This window comes from Dromiciops gliroides, chromosome X (genome assembly GCF_019393635.1).
Source record: "Dromiciops gliroides isolate mDroGli1 chromosome X, mDroGli1.pri, whole genome shotgun sequence".
Taxonomy (NCBI): Eukaryota; Metazoa; Chordata; class Mammalia; order Microbiotheria; family Microbiotheriidae; genus Dromiciops; species Dromiciops gliroides.
This window is the reverse complement of record NC_057867.1, coordinates 62,647,545-62,665,492: the sequence shown is the minus strand read 5'-3', so window position 1 is coordinate 62,665,492 and position 17,948 is coordinate 62,647,545. Positions and strand designations below refer to the sequence as shown.

Sequence of the window (17,948 nt, the reverse complement as noted above, 5' to 3'; positions counted from 1 at the left end):
GTCTCTCAGGTCTCTTCTAAGGACGTACCTTGTTAGTATCAGCGACACTGTTCTGTCTGGCATCAAAGATAAGAAGTTTGTGTGACTGGGCGTTTGCATCCATTATCGTCTGCAAGTATTTTTCATCTTCTTTGCAGCGTTTATCATTCGGGCCTACAAGTGGCTGGCTGCATCGAGTTATTGTTGCCTGACTCTCAGGATGAATCCAGGACAAGACCTAGTTTGTTTGTAAAGGATAGATGTCAGTATAGAGAACTGTAATAAAAAGAATTGTAACTTCCTCCCTTCCACGTCCTCTGCAATCCAGTGAAACTGGCCCTCTTAGTGCTCCTTGGACAAGCTATTCTATCTCCAGTCCCCCAAATCTGGAACTCTCTCCCTCATCCCTCCCTCCCGACTTGCCTGGCTTTCTTCAAGTCTTAGCTACAACAGGCCCTTCCAAGTCCTCTTGAATCTTCCTGTTTGCCCTCTAAGACTATCTTCAGTTTATTTTGTATATTGTGTGTGTGTGTGTGTGTGTGTGTGTGTGTGTGTGTGTGTAAAATATGAGGCAAAGTTCTCGGAGAGGGTGAGGGGAAAGGGAGCCATAGGACATCTGTGGAGGGTTGAAGCGTAGAGTGGGATAGTTGAGTTGATAAGTGTCTAAGCAGCAGTAAGGGCCCAGTTGAGATTGTGTAACACAAATTTGTTGTGGACCCATTCAAAACGGTTATGTGCTTTTCTCCACCTCCATTCAGCAGTACATGTGGAGGAGTGAAGCCAGTGAATGGCAGGAATGACTCAAGGCTGAGGCTTGGCCGAGCGTAATTGGAGATACAAAATGGGGGTCAGGAATGGAGAGAGGAAGACAGTGTAAAGTTAAACTGATTGACCAAGAAGTCAAGCTGGATTAAAGAAAGAGTGGGTAGTGTACAAGAGATGGCTGGGAGAGAACTGAGGGGTAAAGGCACTGGAGCTCAGTGTGGATGAAGAGTAGGGTTTGGTAAGAGAAGGTAGAAGAAGAGGTGGAAAGCCAATAGACTGTGTTTTGATAAAAAGATGCGGATTTCAGAATTCTTGAACGTGGAGGTAGTACATTTGTGGGTGATGGCAAGATCAAGGATATGACCATCTTTGTATGTGGCTGAGGTGGGGTGGAGGAGTACATCATGGGAAGTGAGTAAGTTCAGGAACTGAGTGGTTAGGGTGTTTGAAGGTGAGTCAATATGTATGTTAAAGTCCCCTCGTATGAAGGCAGGAGTTGAGGAGGGAAGAAAAATTGTAAACCAGGTATAAACTTGCTGAGGTTGAAAGGCACATGACCTGGAGATCTATATACAGCAGTCACCAGGATCTAGATTGGTTGGTAGATGTCAATAACATGGACCTCAGAGGAGGAGAGATTACTGAGAGATGGAGAGAGGGGGAGAACTTGAAAGTGGCAGAGGAGAACAAGGAGTATTCCAACTCTTTCCCAACTTGACTAAGGAGGTGAAGGGAATGAAAGGTGTAGCCATCACTGGAAAGGGTGGCCAGGGAGGCTGTATCTGTCACTGGGGGTGGTGGGTTCCAGGTTTCAGTGACTGCTAGAAGATGAAAGGAGTGGGAGAGGACAAGATTTAGGATGAAGTGAAGTTTGTTGCCTATGGAACAGACATACCAGAGGGCACAGTAGAAGGGGTGGGTAGGGATGGGAATAAGGAATCAAGAGATGGCAGATAGGGAATAGAGTGTGGATGATGGGATGGGTAGATTATGACCAGGTGCAAGACTGTTCATCAAGGATGCTAGACATCAGGTTAAGAGGCAAGCACAAGGTGAGATGGAAGGCACATGGTCAAATGGGAGGCCCCAAGCTGGATATTAAGTAGGACACAAGTACAGCAGGAGATGGAAGTTGAACCTGCACAGTAAGAAATGGCAGTCCTGCTCTCCAACTGTGCAGCTGGACATAGAAGGTCTGAGGTCCAAGGGAAGACTGCTCCTCTGCACCAAAGGCACCTGGCACTGCAGATCAAGTGGGCACAGGGAAAAGTTGCATTGGGATAGCACATTTTTCCCAACAATATACACCTTAAACTTCGGACACATGGGATACTCTCCTTCGTTCTCTCTCTTGGCTTCCTTCAAGTTCAAGTTCAAATCCCACCCTGTCCAGGAAGCCTTTCCTCCATTGAGTATCTCCATTTTATCCTTTTTGTTTGTATATAATCATTTTCATGTTGCTTCCTCCACTAGAATGTGAGCACTTTGAGAGCAGTGACTGTCTTTTACCTTTCTTTGGATCCTTAGCCCAGTGCATGGCACATAGTAGGTGCTTAATAAATGCTTCTTGACTGACTACCTCAATAAAAGTGATAAGAAACTGAGGCCCAGAGCAGTGAAATACCTTACTCACAGTCACCCACATAGCAGGGCTACAACAAAGACCTACACACATTATACTTCTTCAAATCAATGTTATGTAAGTCTTAGAACTAAAAACCTGGAGTAGCTCAAATCACATTGGCCTAGATATTCTCTAAGAAAAACCAAAAGGTGCTAACTACCTAAGACTTCGCCCTGGTTGGGTTCAATTAGCTTCTTTTGGTTTCTTCTTTTCACTCGTAAATTAAATAATTTTCTATTTTAACACTAATATACAGGGTCAGATGGGGACAAAGTGAAAAACAAATGTCTTTGTTCATTCCATCTAAAATTTATCCAAATATCTTACTTTTCCCCCTTTCCCTCTTATGGGCAATGATTTACAATGATGCTGAAGGCAAATTCTGAACACAGCAGTTCACTCTTAGCTGCTATTTTCTTAGGAAAAGCCTCCCTCTTGTGCAACTACATCATATTTTTATGTAGCATTCTACTTAGTAGCTAAGGAAATGTATTTTCTCCAGGATCATCCTTTGAATATCAGCCATGAAAAATTTTAACAAATTCACACTCACTCTTTCCCGCTACTCATTTTCCCCCTCTTCTATTATATTTTGAGAGTATCACCTTCTGGGTGGCCTATTGGCAAGCAATGAAAGTCATCTTCATACATACAGTTGCTACCCACCATGATAATGTTGTGTATTATAATTATCATAACACAGCATAAAATAATTCTTGAGAAATAAGGATCCAACAATGAACTGAAGCTTATTTTGCACCTTTCTAATTTGTTGGACAACTTGCCTATATCTATACTCCTTCGACTATTCAACCACATCTGTCAATTTTCACAGGGAAATAAGCTAATAAACCCATATGTATGTTCATAAGCTAATAAACCTGTATGTTTATTACTTACCGGAACTCTGCCTTTTGCTCTAAATGCTGCTACTTTTGTGAGGTCATCATCTTTCACACTAGTTGGCACAACAATAATAGCAGGATATGTATCGCAAAGCTCATAGCTACTATTTATTTTGGATATTTTCCAGCTCTCATTTGGTAAACCCTAGAGGTTATTAGGGAAAAAAGCAAGAAGCATTCAACACAAACCATATTAGTTGCTTCTTTTCAACGTAAACCTATTGGGGGCAGCTAGGTGGTGCAGTGGATAAAACACCGGCCCTGGATTCAGGAGTACCTGAATTCAAATCCGGCCTCAGACACTTGACACTTACTAGCTGTGTGACCCTGGGCAAGTCACTTAACCCTCATTGCCCCACCCAAAAAACAAAGAAAATGTAAACCTATTGACATCTTGCTGATCATTTTAAAAAAGCTCAATACTACTAATTAGTTTTATTTCATATAATCCATTTTAAAGCAACTAAGATCTTAGTTAAATGTAGGCATTTCTAAATCATACAGAATTAAATGATACCATAATATGCATTTCTTAGTCTATAAAAAAGTATTAAACTAATAGCACCTGATACAATGAACAAAAGGTTGTAAGGATAAAATGTAATCATTTGTATACATTTTGTGCATACCCATGTATGCCTATAAAGCACAAACTTTTATTTTAGACACATAAGCATGGAAAACACTTTATAAGTCATTGTAAGCAAAGGGGGAGGGGGCCCTTCAGCTCAACTGATTTATTTCTGCTACAATCCAAAAACCCATGAGCCCTTAGTTTGGATCTTCACTTATATCTTCTTTTTTTTTTTGGAGTGAGGCAATTGGGGTTAAGCGACTTGCCCAGGGTCACACAGCTAGTAAGTGTTAAGTGTGTGAGGCCAGATTTGAACTCAGGTACTCCTGAGTCCAGGGCCGGTGCTCTATCCACTGCGCCACCTAGCTGCCCCTATATCTTCTTTTATAAAGCCTTGAATGACAAAAAACTTCAACAGATTTGAGTTTGAAATTCTCTTAACCCAGCAAAAGGACTAATAAGTAGGGAATATCAAAGGATGGGTATAAAAAGGAAAAGTTAAGAAACCAGATTATCTATAGTTGAATATTCATATCCTGAATACAGCTGATAATATTTTATAAAATATTTACTCCTGAAAAAAAATCCTAAGCATTTCTTCATAAAAAAGACTGTAAACAATTGTTTTCAGTTAAAAATGCATTTATTTATTTACCTGTCTCTTATATTCAGATACGGGATCATAAACCTTCCAGCCATTAGATGGAAACTTTTCTTTATAGTTGAATGCAAATAAAGCCTGAATCAAAAAAACATAAATGTTTCTGTTTTTCAATATTGCCAGACATCCAATCTTAAAAGTTCTCATTGTGATAAAGGCTGTATTTATTAAAATTCCAAATTTAAATCTATAGCGTTTGAGGCAGTAAATTGGTAGCCTTACTCGAATAAGGTAGTACTGATACATTTTGAGTATTGTAACAGAAAACTGACCTCATTATGTGCCAAAAGTGAAAGTAACAAGCAAAAGTAAGGCCGGAGGTTTCTACAATATTGGAATCCCAAATCCCCAAAGGAAAATTCTAACTCAGATATACTTACCTGCCCATTGGAAAGAGGAAAGGCATATCTGTTGAGGTTTTCAAATATCCCCAGCTTACTCTGTTCTTCTTGTTTATAGGCAAGTCGCAAGTTTCTCATATCCTGGTAATCACCCAAATGCATACTTTGTTAGATAAACATAAAAAGAGCAAGTTATAAATATTGCTCAAACTAATATTTGATCTTAAAAGTACACGAATTTTCTACTTAACCCAAAGAGTGAAAGTTACAAGTATAGCTCAATAAGAATTCAATAGCCAAGATATTAAACATTTAAAAAACATTTTTAATTGTGGGATTTTAAAGATACCTTATCAAAGCTTCCTTATGATGAAGTGTTGTCTTGCAAATAAAAACCTTCCTTTACCCCACTCAATGTACTCTGTGATCCAGTGCTGTTTGTTACACATAACCCTCCATTTCCCAATGACATTCCCATTCACTGGCCCTCTTCCATGCCTGGAATGTTCTACTTCCTCAACTCCTCCTCTTTGCTTTCTTGGCCTCTGTTAAGCTTCAACTCAAATCTCACCCTCTACCAGAAGCCTTTTCCAGTGTTCCTTAATCTCAGTGTCTTCCCTGAGATAATTCATCCTCTCTGTATCTTTTTTATCTCTCTCTCTCTCTCTCTCTGTCTTTTTTTTTTTTTTTTGCAGGGCAACGTCAAGTGTCTGAGGCTGGATTTGAACTCAGGTCCTCCTGAATCCAGGGCTGGTGCTTTATCCACTACAGCACCTAGCTGCCCCTCTCCGTATCTTTTTTCCATGTTATCTCCCCCTCTAGACTGGAAACTCCATGAAAGCAGGAGTTTGGGGGTTTTGCCTTTCCTTATATCCGCAGTGCTTAGCACAGTGCCCGACACACAGTAAGTGCTTAATCAACACCAACTGACTGACTGTATCATTCTAGATAAAAAACGTTCTCATCTGCAAAGTCCTGCCAAACATTGTTGGTGTACATCATATGTAGCAGCATTCTTAGCTGTGTCTGCATTCAGTCATAAGACAAATGTGCTTGTAGAGCTGTCTGTAAAACTGATAGTCAATTTATGAAGTCATTGAACTTTGACTTTGGCTTCCCAGCTTTTCTTTTCTCTTATTTTTTTTCTTTAGGCCTGACCTACAAGTTCTAGGGGCTTAGGATATAGGAAAATACTAATTTGTAAGGCCTATACTAAAAAAGAAAAGAAAAAGGCTTGTGTGAATGTGTTATTGTAAAAGTATGAATTGTGAAGCAATCTTAGAAATGCCATTCAACCTTGGTAAATGAAAACCACTAGCATCTCTCACCTTCCCAAGAAAATAAAAAGGCTTCATTCGTTTAATATTTAATCATATCATACCTTGCAAACAATCTCTATGCCACAAGAGTTATCTCCATGACTTTGTACTCCAATCTTTTCAACTCTGCTTATCACTCCAAGAGGAACATCAAGAATAAAATGTGGATCCTAAAGTTTCCAAATTAAGACAAATGCATTTCAATATCAGTCAATAGGTAGAATATTACACTTAAGATTTCCACTGAGCGAAAGATGTGTTTTTATTCTCATCTCTCTCTGACTTAGGAAGTTCTATTATGCCATAGTTATGACTTATTAAGTATATACTAAGAGCACTCCTTTCTCCCCATATTAGCCAATTTTATTTGAAATTAGTGGAAATTCTAGCAGTTGAAACAAGAGAAAAATATTAGAAGGATTAATATCAGAAATAAAGTGCTCAATGCATCATTATATGACATGATAATAAGTCTAAAAAAATTCACTTCAACCAAAAAATAAATTTGCAACAATAAAGGACTTCAGAAATGCTCAAAATAGATTTCCGCAAAGAAATGTATTTGTATGCTTACTTATCAGCAACAAAAATCAAGTAATCTTCATAAAAATAAATCCCATTTATTATAAGAATAAGAGTGATCAAATATTTGAACAAAATAAGGGACTGAAATAACTAGCAAGACATTCAAAGGTCATGGATGGGTCAGAATAATCATGTCAGACCTGTGATCTCATCAGTTTGGGAGTTCCCTCCAACAATGTATTCCCCATACGTGGATCAGAATAATCTAACAAAATTGCCCATATTCCTCAAATTATTTGAATACTTAATTCAATAATAATCAAAATATCAAGTAGTTTTAAAAGTTGGATAAAAACAAATTCATTAAAAAAATAGAACCAGACATCAAACCAAATGTACACAAAGTTGGTGTGTAATAAACAGAGGTGGGAAAAACCCGGCATATGATAAAACTGGATAGCAATTTGGTTGGAAAAGGATTTAGAACCACCCTTCACCTCACACATCTTTTTTTTTTTTTTTTTTTTTTTTTTTTTTTTTGGGGGGCAATGGGGGTTAAGTGACTTGCCCAGAGTCACACAGCTAGTAAGTGTTAAGTGTCTGAGGCTGGATTTGAACTCAGGTACTCCTGAATCCAGGGTCAGCGCTTTAACCACTGCGCCATCTAGCTGCCCCCACACCTCACACATCTTAATGAATTCTAGATGGGTAACACACAAACATGAAAAAAATCTTATGAAAAAGATGGAAGAAAATGGAATAATGTACTTATCTCAACTGAAAAGGGGATATGACTTTTTTCTAGTCAACAAATAGAAGCAAGTAATAGGGACAAGATAAGTGTGTTTATTACATTAAATTAATCACAATAAATAATAGGCTATCATAGCAATGGGCAATACAGCTAAAAGGAAAAATTACAGATGAGTTAAAGTATTTATGGCAAACATGACAGCTAAAACTCTACCAATAAAAATTTACATAGGGCAACTTTCAGGCCTTAGTGTATATGGTCAAAGGATATGAACAATGTTCAAAGGAGGAAACATGAATTGTTAATCACTTGTAAAAAAAATCATTAAAACCAAAGGAGATGCAAATTACAACTTCTAGGTAGTCTGTATCCATCAAATTGACAAAAATACTTTAAAGCTGAATTTTAGCAGAGTGCTGGAGAAACAGGCTCATGCACTCTTTATGACATAAGTACAAACTTGTACATTTTCTTTTGGAGAATATGGCAACATGAAATATAAAAATGATCATACCACCAGGCTGCCTAAAAAAGGGAACTGGTCCGAGTCAGAAATGGAGCAGGATTAAAGCTCTCATGCCAATCAGTAGTGAAACTGGGCCTGTGGGTTGCCAATGCACTTCCAGCCTTGGTGAGATACAGAGACTCAATCTCAGAAAATAAAATAATCATAATCATAACAATGGAGCAGGATTAAAGCTCCCATGCCAATCAGTAGTGAAACTGGGCCTGTTATGTGACTAAGTTTAACAAGTATAAGAAATATAAAGAAGCCTGGAAAGGCTATTACAAAATAATGAAAACTGAAAAAAGCAGAGCCAAACAATTATATGCCATGATCAAATAAAAGTGAACATAAAAGAATGGACAAAATACCTTAATGGAGGCTTTTGAGGGAGTTATGACATGAAATGTTATGACATTTAGTATATTTTGCATTTTAGTATTTTTTTTGTATTTTATATACGCAAATTAATTTATAGAAGTATAAATATGGATTGTGTATAATAAAATAGTGCTACTTTCAGTATCATCAACATTGTATGTTGATCAATTGTGATAGATTAGATTCTTCTCACCAATCCAATGGTACAAGAAAGTTCCAAAGGACTCATGATGGAAAAGGCTGTCCAAATCCAGGGAAAAAGAAAGAAAGAAAGAAAACTGTAGAATATGGACGCTGACTGGACCATACTATCTCTTTTGTTTTTGGTGCTGTTGTTTTTCTTTTTTGAGGTTTCTCCTTCTTGCTCTGATTCTTCTTGTATAACATGACTAATGCAGAAATATGTTTAATGTTATATATCAAGATTACCTGCTGTCTAGGGGAAGGGGAGGGAGAAAAAATTTGAAATTGGAAATCTTATCTAAACAAAGGTTGAAAACTTAAGTAAATAAGTAAATTAATTAATTAATTAAAAAAAAATAAAATAGTGCTACTTTCCCCTTCTCTCTAGAATCTAAAATTTGAGTGTAATTATACATTTCTTAAAACTTACCCTCTCTACATTTTTGAAGTACATCTTGAAATCAGTCACTGTCAGTGTTCCACTAACTGCTCCCATAAATGGACAGATGTACATGACATCCTTAACTGAAAGAAAGAAACTTCAAATAGCACCCGTTGTTGTAGATATCTGTGCTTCAATAAATTTTACCATCCTGAACAACAAAATAATACTTATAGTTTCAACTTTATGAAAATGCACCAATCTCTGACATTACCCCAAATGATGGAAACCAGTGCCTCAAGAGGTAGTGGTGGGGTATGTACTTCAACGATGGAAGTCTTCCAGTGGTAGCTTGTAAGCAAATGCTTCACGCTGGACTAAATGAGCTTGGAGGTCTATGTCACTTCTGGCATTCTGTGATTCCTTTTCACTTCATGTCACAGGCACTGTTTTTAGTGGGTTTCACAAAGCACTAACTCCTACTCCAATGCTTCATTGTGGCATGGAGGTGACCCAGTGAAAGAACATGTTCTAACAGGGTCTACTGTACTGCAAAGTCAGCCTGTGACTGCCTCCTTAAGACCAGCCTAGGTCAGGTTCATCACCAGTAAACTGGGCATTTGGTGGTGAATCATTTCAATTCCATGAGGCTCCTTTCATCTTCTGTGATGTAGATGGCACAGAGACAGAAAAGGTAGAAGAGGGTGCTAAGAATCACACTAATTTAGATTGCATTCAACAAAAACTGCTCTCTCCAAAATTAACCAACGTGTCTTAATTGCCAAATCCAACAGTCTTTTCTCAATCCTCAACCTTCTTGAGCTCTATGGAGAATTGGACACAATCACTCCTCACCTTCCTCTTCTTCTCTCTTGGGTCTCATGACATCAGTCTCTCCTGGTTCTTCTTCTACCTATCTGACCACTCCCAAGTCTCTTCTGCTGGATTTTAATTCGGGACATATTTTGCTAACCATGGGTGTCCTACAGAACTCCGTCCCGGGCCCTCTTCTCTTCTCCCTCTCTACTATTTCACTTGGCAATCTCATCCACCTCCATGGATTCAATTACTATCTCTAAGCTAATATTTCCCCAATCTACTTAGCCAGCCCATACCTCTGTGCTGATCTCTAGCCTTACATCTCCAACTGCCTCTTAGACATCTCCAACTGGATGTCCCATAGACGTCTTAAGCTCAACATGTCCCAAACTGAATTCTTTCCCCCAAGCTCTCCTGCCTTGCAAACTTTCATATTACTATTGAAGGCACTATTCTCCCAGTCTTCCAACCTAGACTTTTCATTCTCTCTCATCCCTACATACAGTGCGTTGCTAAATCCTATTGATTTTTACCTTTGTAACATCTCTAAAATAGGCTCTTTTCTTTCTTCTGTTGCTACCCTGTTGCAGGCCCTCATCTTCTCAGTCCTGGACTACTGAAATAGCCTGTTGCTGGGTCTGCTTGCCATAGGTCTTTTCCTACTCCAATCCATCTTCCACTTAGCTGCTAAAGCAGAGATCTGACCATGTCAACCTATTCAATAAACTCCAGTGGCTTCCTATCACCTCTAGGATCAAATATGATATCCTGTGTAGCATTCAAAGCACTTCATAACTTCCCCTCCACCCCCTTTTCTAGTCTTCTTACACTAACATGATCCTTGCATATACTCTTAGATCCACTGAAGTTCTTCAAACAAGACACTCCATTTCTCAGGTTTAGTCATTTTCAGAGTCTTCATGCATGGAATGCTCTCCCTTCTCATCTCCATATTCTGGCTTCCTTCAAGTCCTAGCTAAAATCTCCTTGTACAGAAAGCTTTCCCCAATCCCTTTTAATTGTAGTACTTTCCCGCTGTTGATTTATTTCCTATTTGTTCTGTGTATAGTTTGTACATATTTGTTTGTAGTTTGTCTCTCCGAGATTTTGAGCTCCTTGAGTGTAGGGATTGTCTTTTGCCTATCTTTGTATCCTTAGCACAGTGCCTGACACATAGCAGACAATTAAGAGATGTTTACTGAATGAACCCATGAATAAGAGAGCAATTTTATAGGATCTTATATCTAGAGCTAGAAAGGATCCTAGAGATCACTGACTAATTCTCTTATTTACAAGTGAGAAAACTGAGGCACAGGGTTGTGGGCAAGGGGAGAAGAGGGAGCTCATAGTAAATGGTCTCTATTTTCTCAGTATAGCACAAGGAGGAGATCCTTAGGTATAAGAGCAGGAGGTGAGTGTGGTATAGAAGGCTTGAGGAGAGAAGAGACATCATCAGAAGACTATGGTTAACAATGGCCACAATAGCAACACTAAAGGCAATTTATTTCACTTTTATAAACCATGATGAAACAAACCTGTTTAGTCTTCAACCCCATCCCACAAAATGGCATCATCCAAGCACATCGAGGAAAATGCCATTTCCCTTTATGACTACCTGTGACCAAGTATGCTAATGAAATGCAACAAATGCTATACTTACCTATTGCTTTGATTGATTCTCCTGGAAAAAGGGGTGCCTCTTCCATTTGGGCCAGCTTGTTTCCATCTCTCAGAGCCTGTCAAGGGCAAAGAAGAAACAGGATCAAATCTTATTTTCCCTAGCTGTGCAGGAAAGTCACATTTTGCTGAGAGCATACAGAAGCAGAACAGTGCTCATCCCATTTGTCAAAGCACAGCATCACAGGACATTACACTGGCTGTTTCAATAAGACACTACAACATGTTGAGATTTTACAGTTACAGATCACAAAACCAGGAATAATTTGAAAAGACAAGCAAACACAAATGATAAAGAGGGACAGGGATTGGACTTGGGATTTCATTAGTATGAGTAACTCCCAGATGCAGAAACTCCCCCTACCAATGCAAGCTGGCATCTTCCCTGAAACTTATAGTTTTAGCTGAGCACTCAAACAGAAATGACTTATTCAGGGTCACACAGCCTCTCTGTGTGGTGTGTGTGTGTGTGTGTGTGTGTGTGTGTGTGTGCGCGCGCGCTTGCGTGCGCGCATGCTTAAGTATATCAAAGGTAGGACTTGAACCTAGGTCTTCCTTACTTCAAGGCTGGCTCTCTAATAAACTATGCCATGCTGCCTCTGTGATAAACCAGACAGTCAAGGAAGTTATCTGCATTATTTGATAAGTGCAGAAATTAAAAATTAGTCTATTTTCCTGTAACATTAAATGGGAAATTTAAAATAATAATTTAGTTAAAACACAACTTTGATGGAGTTTCCAAGTACTTCATAAAATATTTCAACATATTTCATTAGGGTTCCATTTTTAAACTAACCTAAACTGTTTTAGATTCTCCATGGTAGTTCCCCTCTAAACCCACAAAATAAAGGGAAGAAATGCCAACTACAGACCCAACTCCATGCTCAATAGTCAAAAGAAATGTTTCTTTGTTTCTTTTTTTTTGGTAGGGCAATGGGGATTAAGTGACTTGCCCAGGGTCACACAGAGAGTAAGTGTCAAGTGTCTGAGGCCAGATTTGAACTCAGGTACTCCTGAATCCAGGGCCAGTGCTTTATCCACTTTGCCACCTAGCTGCCCCACTTAGATAGGCCTTCTAACAAAACCTACTGCTTTTCGACAAGTTCAGTAAGTTCCCATTTTTCCTTCATTCTTGTTTTTACTTTTTTTTCCCCCAAAGGGAATTCTTAGGTGTTTCTTTTGTTAAGAAAAGTATAGAGCCCATCAATACGTAAGAGTATTTAGAAAAGAATTTGCAGAACTCATTTTTCTTTCAGTTTATTGTCAGTAGACATAATGGGCATAATTAAAAAATGTGAAACAAATTTTGAGTACAGTAAAAGGAGGAGCTTGTATGTACACTTTTAATATGTCAGTTTTCAAGAACACTAAAAAAAAAATCCAGACACATGTGCTAATAAAATTTAGATTTCAGTAACTGATGTCATGAATTGGTAATTGACTTTATGCCCCAGTAACAGAGAAAATTATCTTAATCAAATATTTAATTTTAAATTGCTTTGAAATATTTTACATTATTAAACTAAATTAAGTCACTCAATATTACTGCATCAAATGTATTCAGAATAAATGTGGAGTGCTTGTTTAAATACACTTATTAACAAGTACTACATACAGAACAAAAATGAGTCGTTCCATTTTACTGAACTATAACTTTTCTGGGGGCTATGAATAAAATGTTAAGTTTGAACTACATAGTAAGTCACACCAAAATTTGACAGGACAAATGCTTAAAAGCCATTACTCTACATAAAAGGATACCACAAGGAAATACAGAAGATGGGAAAGGACGGTGATTGGAGGCAATTGTGAGAGTTCACCAGATCCTTTAAAGAGATGTCCCACTAAGAGAATGCTCTAGAGACACAGGCCAGTGACTTATATGAAATGTAGAATTTTCATGTCACTATGTCCAAATTAGTTAGAAAAACATCCACACACCTATCTGGGACACTTAAGATAAGAATATGTCTTTGTGAGACAATTGGCAAGGCAAACATCCCATTACTAGTAATTAAGCTGGGATGTACTTTTAAAAGGATGAAAAATATACCATCAAAACTGAAACAAACAAAACCAGTGAGATAATGACAATGCTTTAAGATACCTCCAATAAAAGGTTCATTTTAAACACCAAAGAAGTTTAGCTTTAGGATTTTAAATAAAGTACAATTAGAAAATTAAAGTTTTAGTAGACAGTGAACTGGAGATTATAACAAAACTTACACTTACTAAGTGCAGTGGAACCCCTTTAGAGAACTTATATCGGGTGTTCTATGAGGCTTTTAATGACAAGAATCTGCCATGGCTTTGGTTTAGTGGACATGATTTGACTTGGGGTGGCCCCAGATTCACATGTTCTGTTGTTTATCATGGATAGAAAAATTGGGTTTTCAGGTTAATCAAATACTTGGTCTCAACTTGCCAGGCATAGTCTCGCTTCTTTTTGTCCCTGCCCCCTTACCTGGAATTTTCTGCATAGCCAAATCCTACCTGTTACCCAAAGCCTAGGATAAGCTCTACCTCCTCCATGAAGTCTGGCCTAATTAGCACAGCTTTCATTGGTCTGCTTTCTCCTTGAAACTACTGTAGAACTTCAATCCAATTTAACATTTACTTGTAGTCTCTTGAATTATTCATTATAATTCCATCCCAACAAGGTTATGTAAACTCCTTGGGGGTAGGGACTTCTGCATATCCCTAAGTGCCTGGTATACATAGCAGGCACTCACATATTTGAATGATTATTTCTGATTAATAAAAATGTCCTATATTCCAAATATAGATGACCAAAAACAGGACAGCCCACGTTGAAACTATACAGAACCTAATTTAAATCTCTTCATTCACATGGCACTTCAGGATTTTGTAGTACTTAAAGGTCATCATCATAAGTATTATTTATCCAACTGATCGAACTATACACGAATGGAAATTTCCACTGACAAATCTTAAGACACACATTTGGATAAGTTGTGTCATAATGGGGTTCTACTGAACTTAGAAATGAAAGGAGGGAATGACTATAATGGGACAATGGTTTTGCAAGTTTTGCTCTTCCAGAAATTGAAAATAAAATGGTTTCTAAGCACAGGATCAGTAGCTACACAACAAAAAAGTAAAATTTGCCACCTGATCAGCTCCAGCTTCAGAATGATAGCCATTGTGTCCGTCCTGAACCTCCTGCTGAGCATCAGGTGCATGAACAAGAACGGAGAAGAGGAAAAGAGAGAAACACGTGCAAACAAACAGGTGAAAGGACAGAATTTTTTTCCCCCCCAAAAGAGACAGTATGAGTGTAAAACTTAGCACCTTTCACAGATTTGTAACTCATAACAATTTTTTCCCCCTTGGAGTTAAAGACCCAGTTTGATGGACATACTTTGTAGCATCTATCTAAAATGGTATAACTATTCTTTGCTGGAGGAGGGTAAAAGAACAAACCTACACTATGGTTTTCAAATGACATAAAGAATACACTTTTTAAAAATCACACAATTCCAGAATAAAGAAAACGCAAAGTAATGAGCATAACATGCTCAAAAAATAGATAACATAGCACATTATGGAAGCTATGTGAAGAGGAAAGTCATGCAAAAAATATAAAAGAAACCCCAAGAAATTTGTGTTTTTAAAGACCAAAATATACTTAAATTATTGCCTACTTGCATGGGCAGGCACCTTCGCTGGTAGCAGCAAATTTTGCTGAAGATATATATATATATATATATATATATATATATATATATATATATATATATATACACACATACACCACTTACTTGATGATATACTGTGTATTCTGCAGAAGTTTTTAAAAAATACATTAAATACTGCATTTTACATATTCCATATTAAATGTTTCTGTCATGACAACAATATGCTTCAAAGGAATGGTTAAAAGGTCTAATTTACTTTTCTTAGGTAACTCTTTCCAATTGCTTTATGAACAGCTTATGTTCCCAATATGATCTCCTTACAGACCAACTCTTAATTAAACAGATATTATGAAGAATGTAAGTTTATAATCCCTTTGTAAGCAATGTCAATTCTATGAGGCCAAATAAGTTGGTTTTTTTTTAAATGACAGATTTGTCTACTTTAAAGGAAAATTTAGTTTCACTACCAAAATTGTGCATCTAAAACCAAAAAAGATTACACCAAAGGAGTTGTTAAGAGTTAGATGGACTTCTTATTCCAAACTTTAAACTATACCAGCACATATCATGACAACACTGACACATTTTCATACTTTGTTCATTAGTTTGAATTTAGTATGAAACAGAAACCAAAACCATTCAAAATCGTAGAATATATTTCCGTTCGGCCAAGAGTTTTGTATTTTCATTCTTTAAAATATAAAGCAAAGTAGAATTATCTTTTAATAATGTTTCTTCAGAGGAAAACATATGCACAAACACATACTCTCCCCTCCCCCACACACAACAGCACTTCAAAGTCCATGCAATTATGAAGACCAAATAAAATCTTGTATCATAACAATATGGACCAATACAAGAAAAAGGAAACATTCTCATTAAGTGAAAGGCACTTTTACTGGTGGGGAAAAAGAGAAATAATGAAAAACCAATTGAAGTAATAAGAACTTTAAACGTTTTATTTTAAGTTCTTCATTGTCCTATAAAAGTTGAAGATATTAACTCATTAAAATGGTTAAGATTATCCCAATCCAAATAATTTTGAGGAATGGAAAGGAGATTAACTTTAAACCACTGTTGCTAAATTTTACATTTCTCTTCCTCTCCATTATTAAATGTAAGCAACTTTACAATAATAAGAAAACGCATGCACATTACCAATCTTGTTCCTGTTTTATAGGTGTTCTGAAGAGAAGGGGCAGGAAAAGGATGGAAAAAACAAAACACACTCTACTAATTATACTCACTACTAAAGATATTCCCTGCTAATTAATATTCCCCAAAAGCACTAGGTAAAGATTGAGGACGCTAAAATTACCTGCAAAATCAGTGTCAAATTAATCCAACGATTTGACATGTATTAACCCAAATTAAAACTTTATTGAAATTGGCTATGAAGCCCACTTAACCCTTTTTCTGTAGCTCAGTTCTATAGCAAGGATGATACAATAAAGATAATAATACAGCACTCTGTACTCCTAGGCATGTAAGCATCAGTCATGCATACCCATTTGGTCAGAATTCATGTAATAATATTCAGTCGCACACATTTCTAACAACTTAAATATATGACTTTACATATACTGGCTTTTATTAGCACATAAAACATTGTAACAAACAAAGCATTTCTATTGCAACATTTAAAGCTATGACATAGCAGAGCAGATTGATCTGATTAACTCATAGAATTGTTGATAAAGTAAAAAACACTCAAAGGACTAAAAAATTTCAATAAAGCACAAAAGACAAACAGGCAGGAGGCCGATCTGCTGAAAGGCAAATGTATCCTTACCCTGATGTCAGGCCTCCTGAAAACCTGTTAGTTAAAACACAGAATGTCATCAGAATGTCGAGAAATACCAGCAGGTTGGGCAGTTTATGGGCAACAACATACAAACACTGTAAATCAAGAAAGAAAATCCAACTCCAGAGTACAATCCAATTCAATTACCTACCATGTGCCATGTACCAAGTACCTACTAGGTGCAAAGTACAAAGAAAAAAAATGAATGTTTTGGCCTTCAAGGACCTCGAATTCTCTTGGTAAACCCAAGTAAAACACCTCATTGCACATCTAAACCCCTTCTAACAAGAGCTCATTCAGGCCATCCTCAGCTTAATTAAAGCTGAGTCATGCCTGAAAATTAATTTGTAAATTAGTGGAACTTAAACTACATTCTCCTCATAGACACACATATATAAAATATTACCCTAGTACCTCAGAAACACCCCCCCCACCCCGATATAAATTAAGAATTCGATATAACAAACATTTCTGGACTACCTACCGTGGCATTTTATTGGAGACTCTACCAATAGTACTGTAGAAATAAAAATCACCATCACATTGTAACTCCATGAAACCTTATCTTGAGTTGCAACTCAAGATGTCAAGAATATACCTTGGCTGAGGTTCCCGGGATAATAGGGAAATAGGTGGGAAGGGGTCCCCAACGTTAGTGGAGAGGTGAATCCCTGTCCTAAGCAATCTGAGATATTTCACGAGTGAGTCATTTTTAAGTTCAACAATTCAATTCATTGAGAATTCATTAAATGTTTACCTTGTACTAGTTATTGTGTTAGCCCCGAGGAAACAGAGAAAAAAAAAAAAAGAAAAGAAACTGGTCCTTCCCTCAAAGAGCTGAGATTCTCCTGAGGACCATGGGTAATTCAGCTATAATGGTTTTTGATATAATACTCCAGTAGAGTGGTAGCTACTTGAAATGTCATTACAAAGTTTCAGGAAGTCATTATCAGAGGCACGTTACCCAGAAATGAGATTACACATCTACTCAAGTCAAAACCTTAGTCTTGGGCAGAGTTTTAAAATTCTTGTCCCCCAGTTCTGAACTATACAACCCTATGCTCCAGTTCCTACATGTTCAGTGAAAAACC

At 37.3% G+C, this 17,948-nt stretch overlaps 1 protein-coding gene across 9 annotated transcripts in view; it reads right to left on the bottom strand.

Moving 5' to 3' along the window:
- Positions 1-17,948, bottom strand: part of MTMR1 (myotubularin related protein 1) — a 71,643-nt gene that overhangs the window by 40,346 nt on the left and 13,349 nt on the right. For 2 of the 9 annotated variants that reach the window (XM_043973826.1, XM_043973816.1), the window contains exons 3-12: positions 16,846-16,869; positions 16,212-16,238; positions 14,527-14,580; positions 11,378-11,453; positions 8,947-9,041; positions 6,231-6,338; positions 4,889-4,990; positions 4,503-4,586; positions 3,269-3,418; positions 29-217 (exon numbers count right to left, since the gene is read on the bottom strand). In XM_043973826.1, the coding sequence (XP_043829761.1) occupies positions 29-217; positions 3,269-3,418; positions 4,503-4,586; positions 4,889-4,990; positions 6,231-6,338; positions 8,947-9,041; positions 11,378-11,453; positions 14,527-14,580; positions 16,212-16,238; positions 16,846-16,869 (909 nt within the window). The remainder of the gene's footprint in view (positions 1-28; positions 218-3,268; positions 3,419-4,502; positions 4,587-4,888; positions 4,991-6,230; positions 6,339-8,946; positions 9,042-11,377; positions 11,454-14,526; positions 14,581-16,211; positions 16,239-16,845; positions 16,870-17,948) is intronic. The other 7 variants (XM_043973817.1, XM_043973819.1, XM_043973820.1 and 4 more) reach the window with 7 other exon arrangements.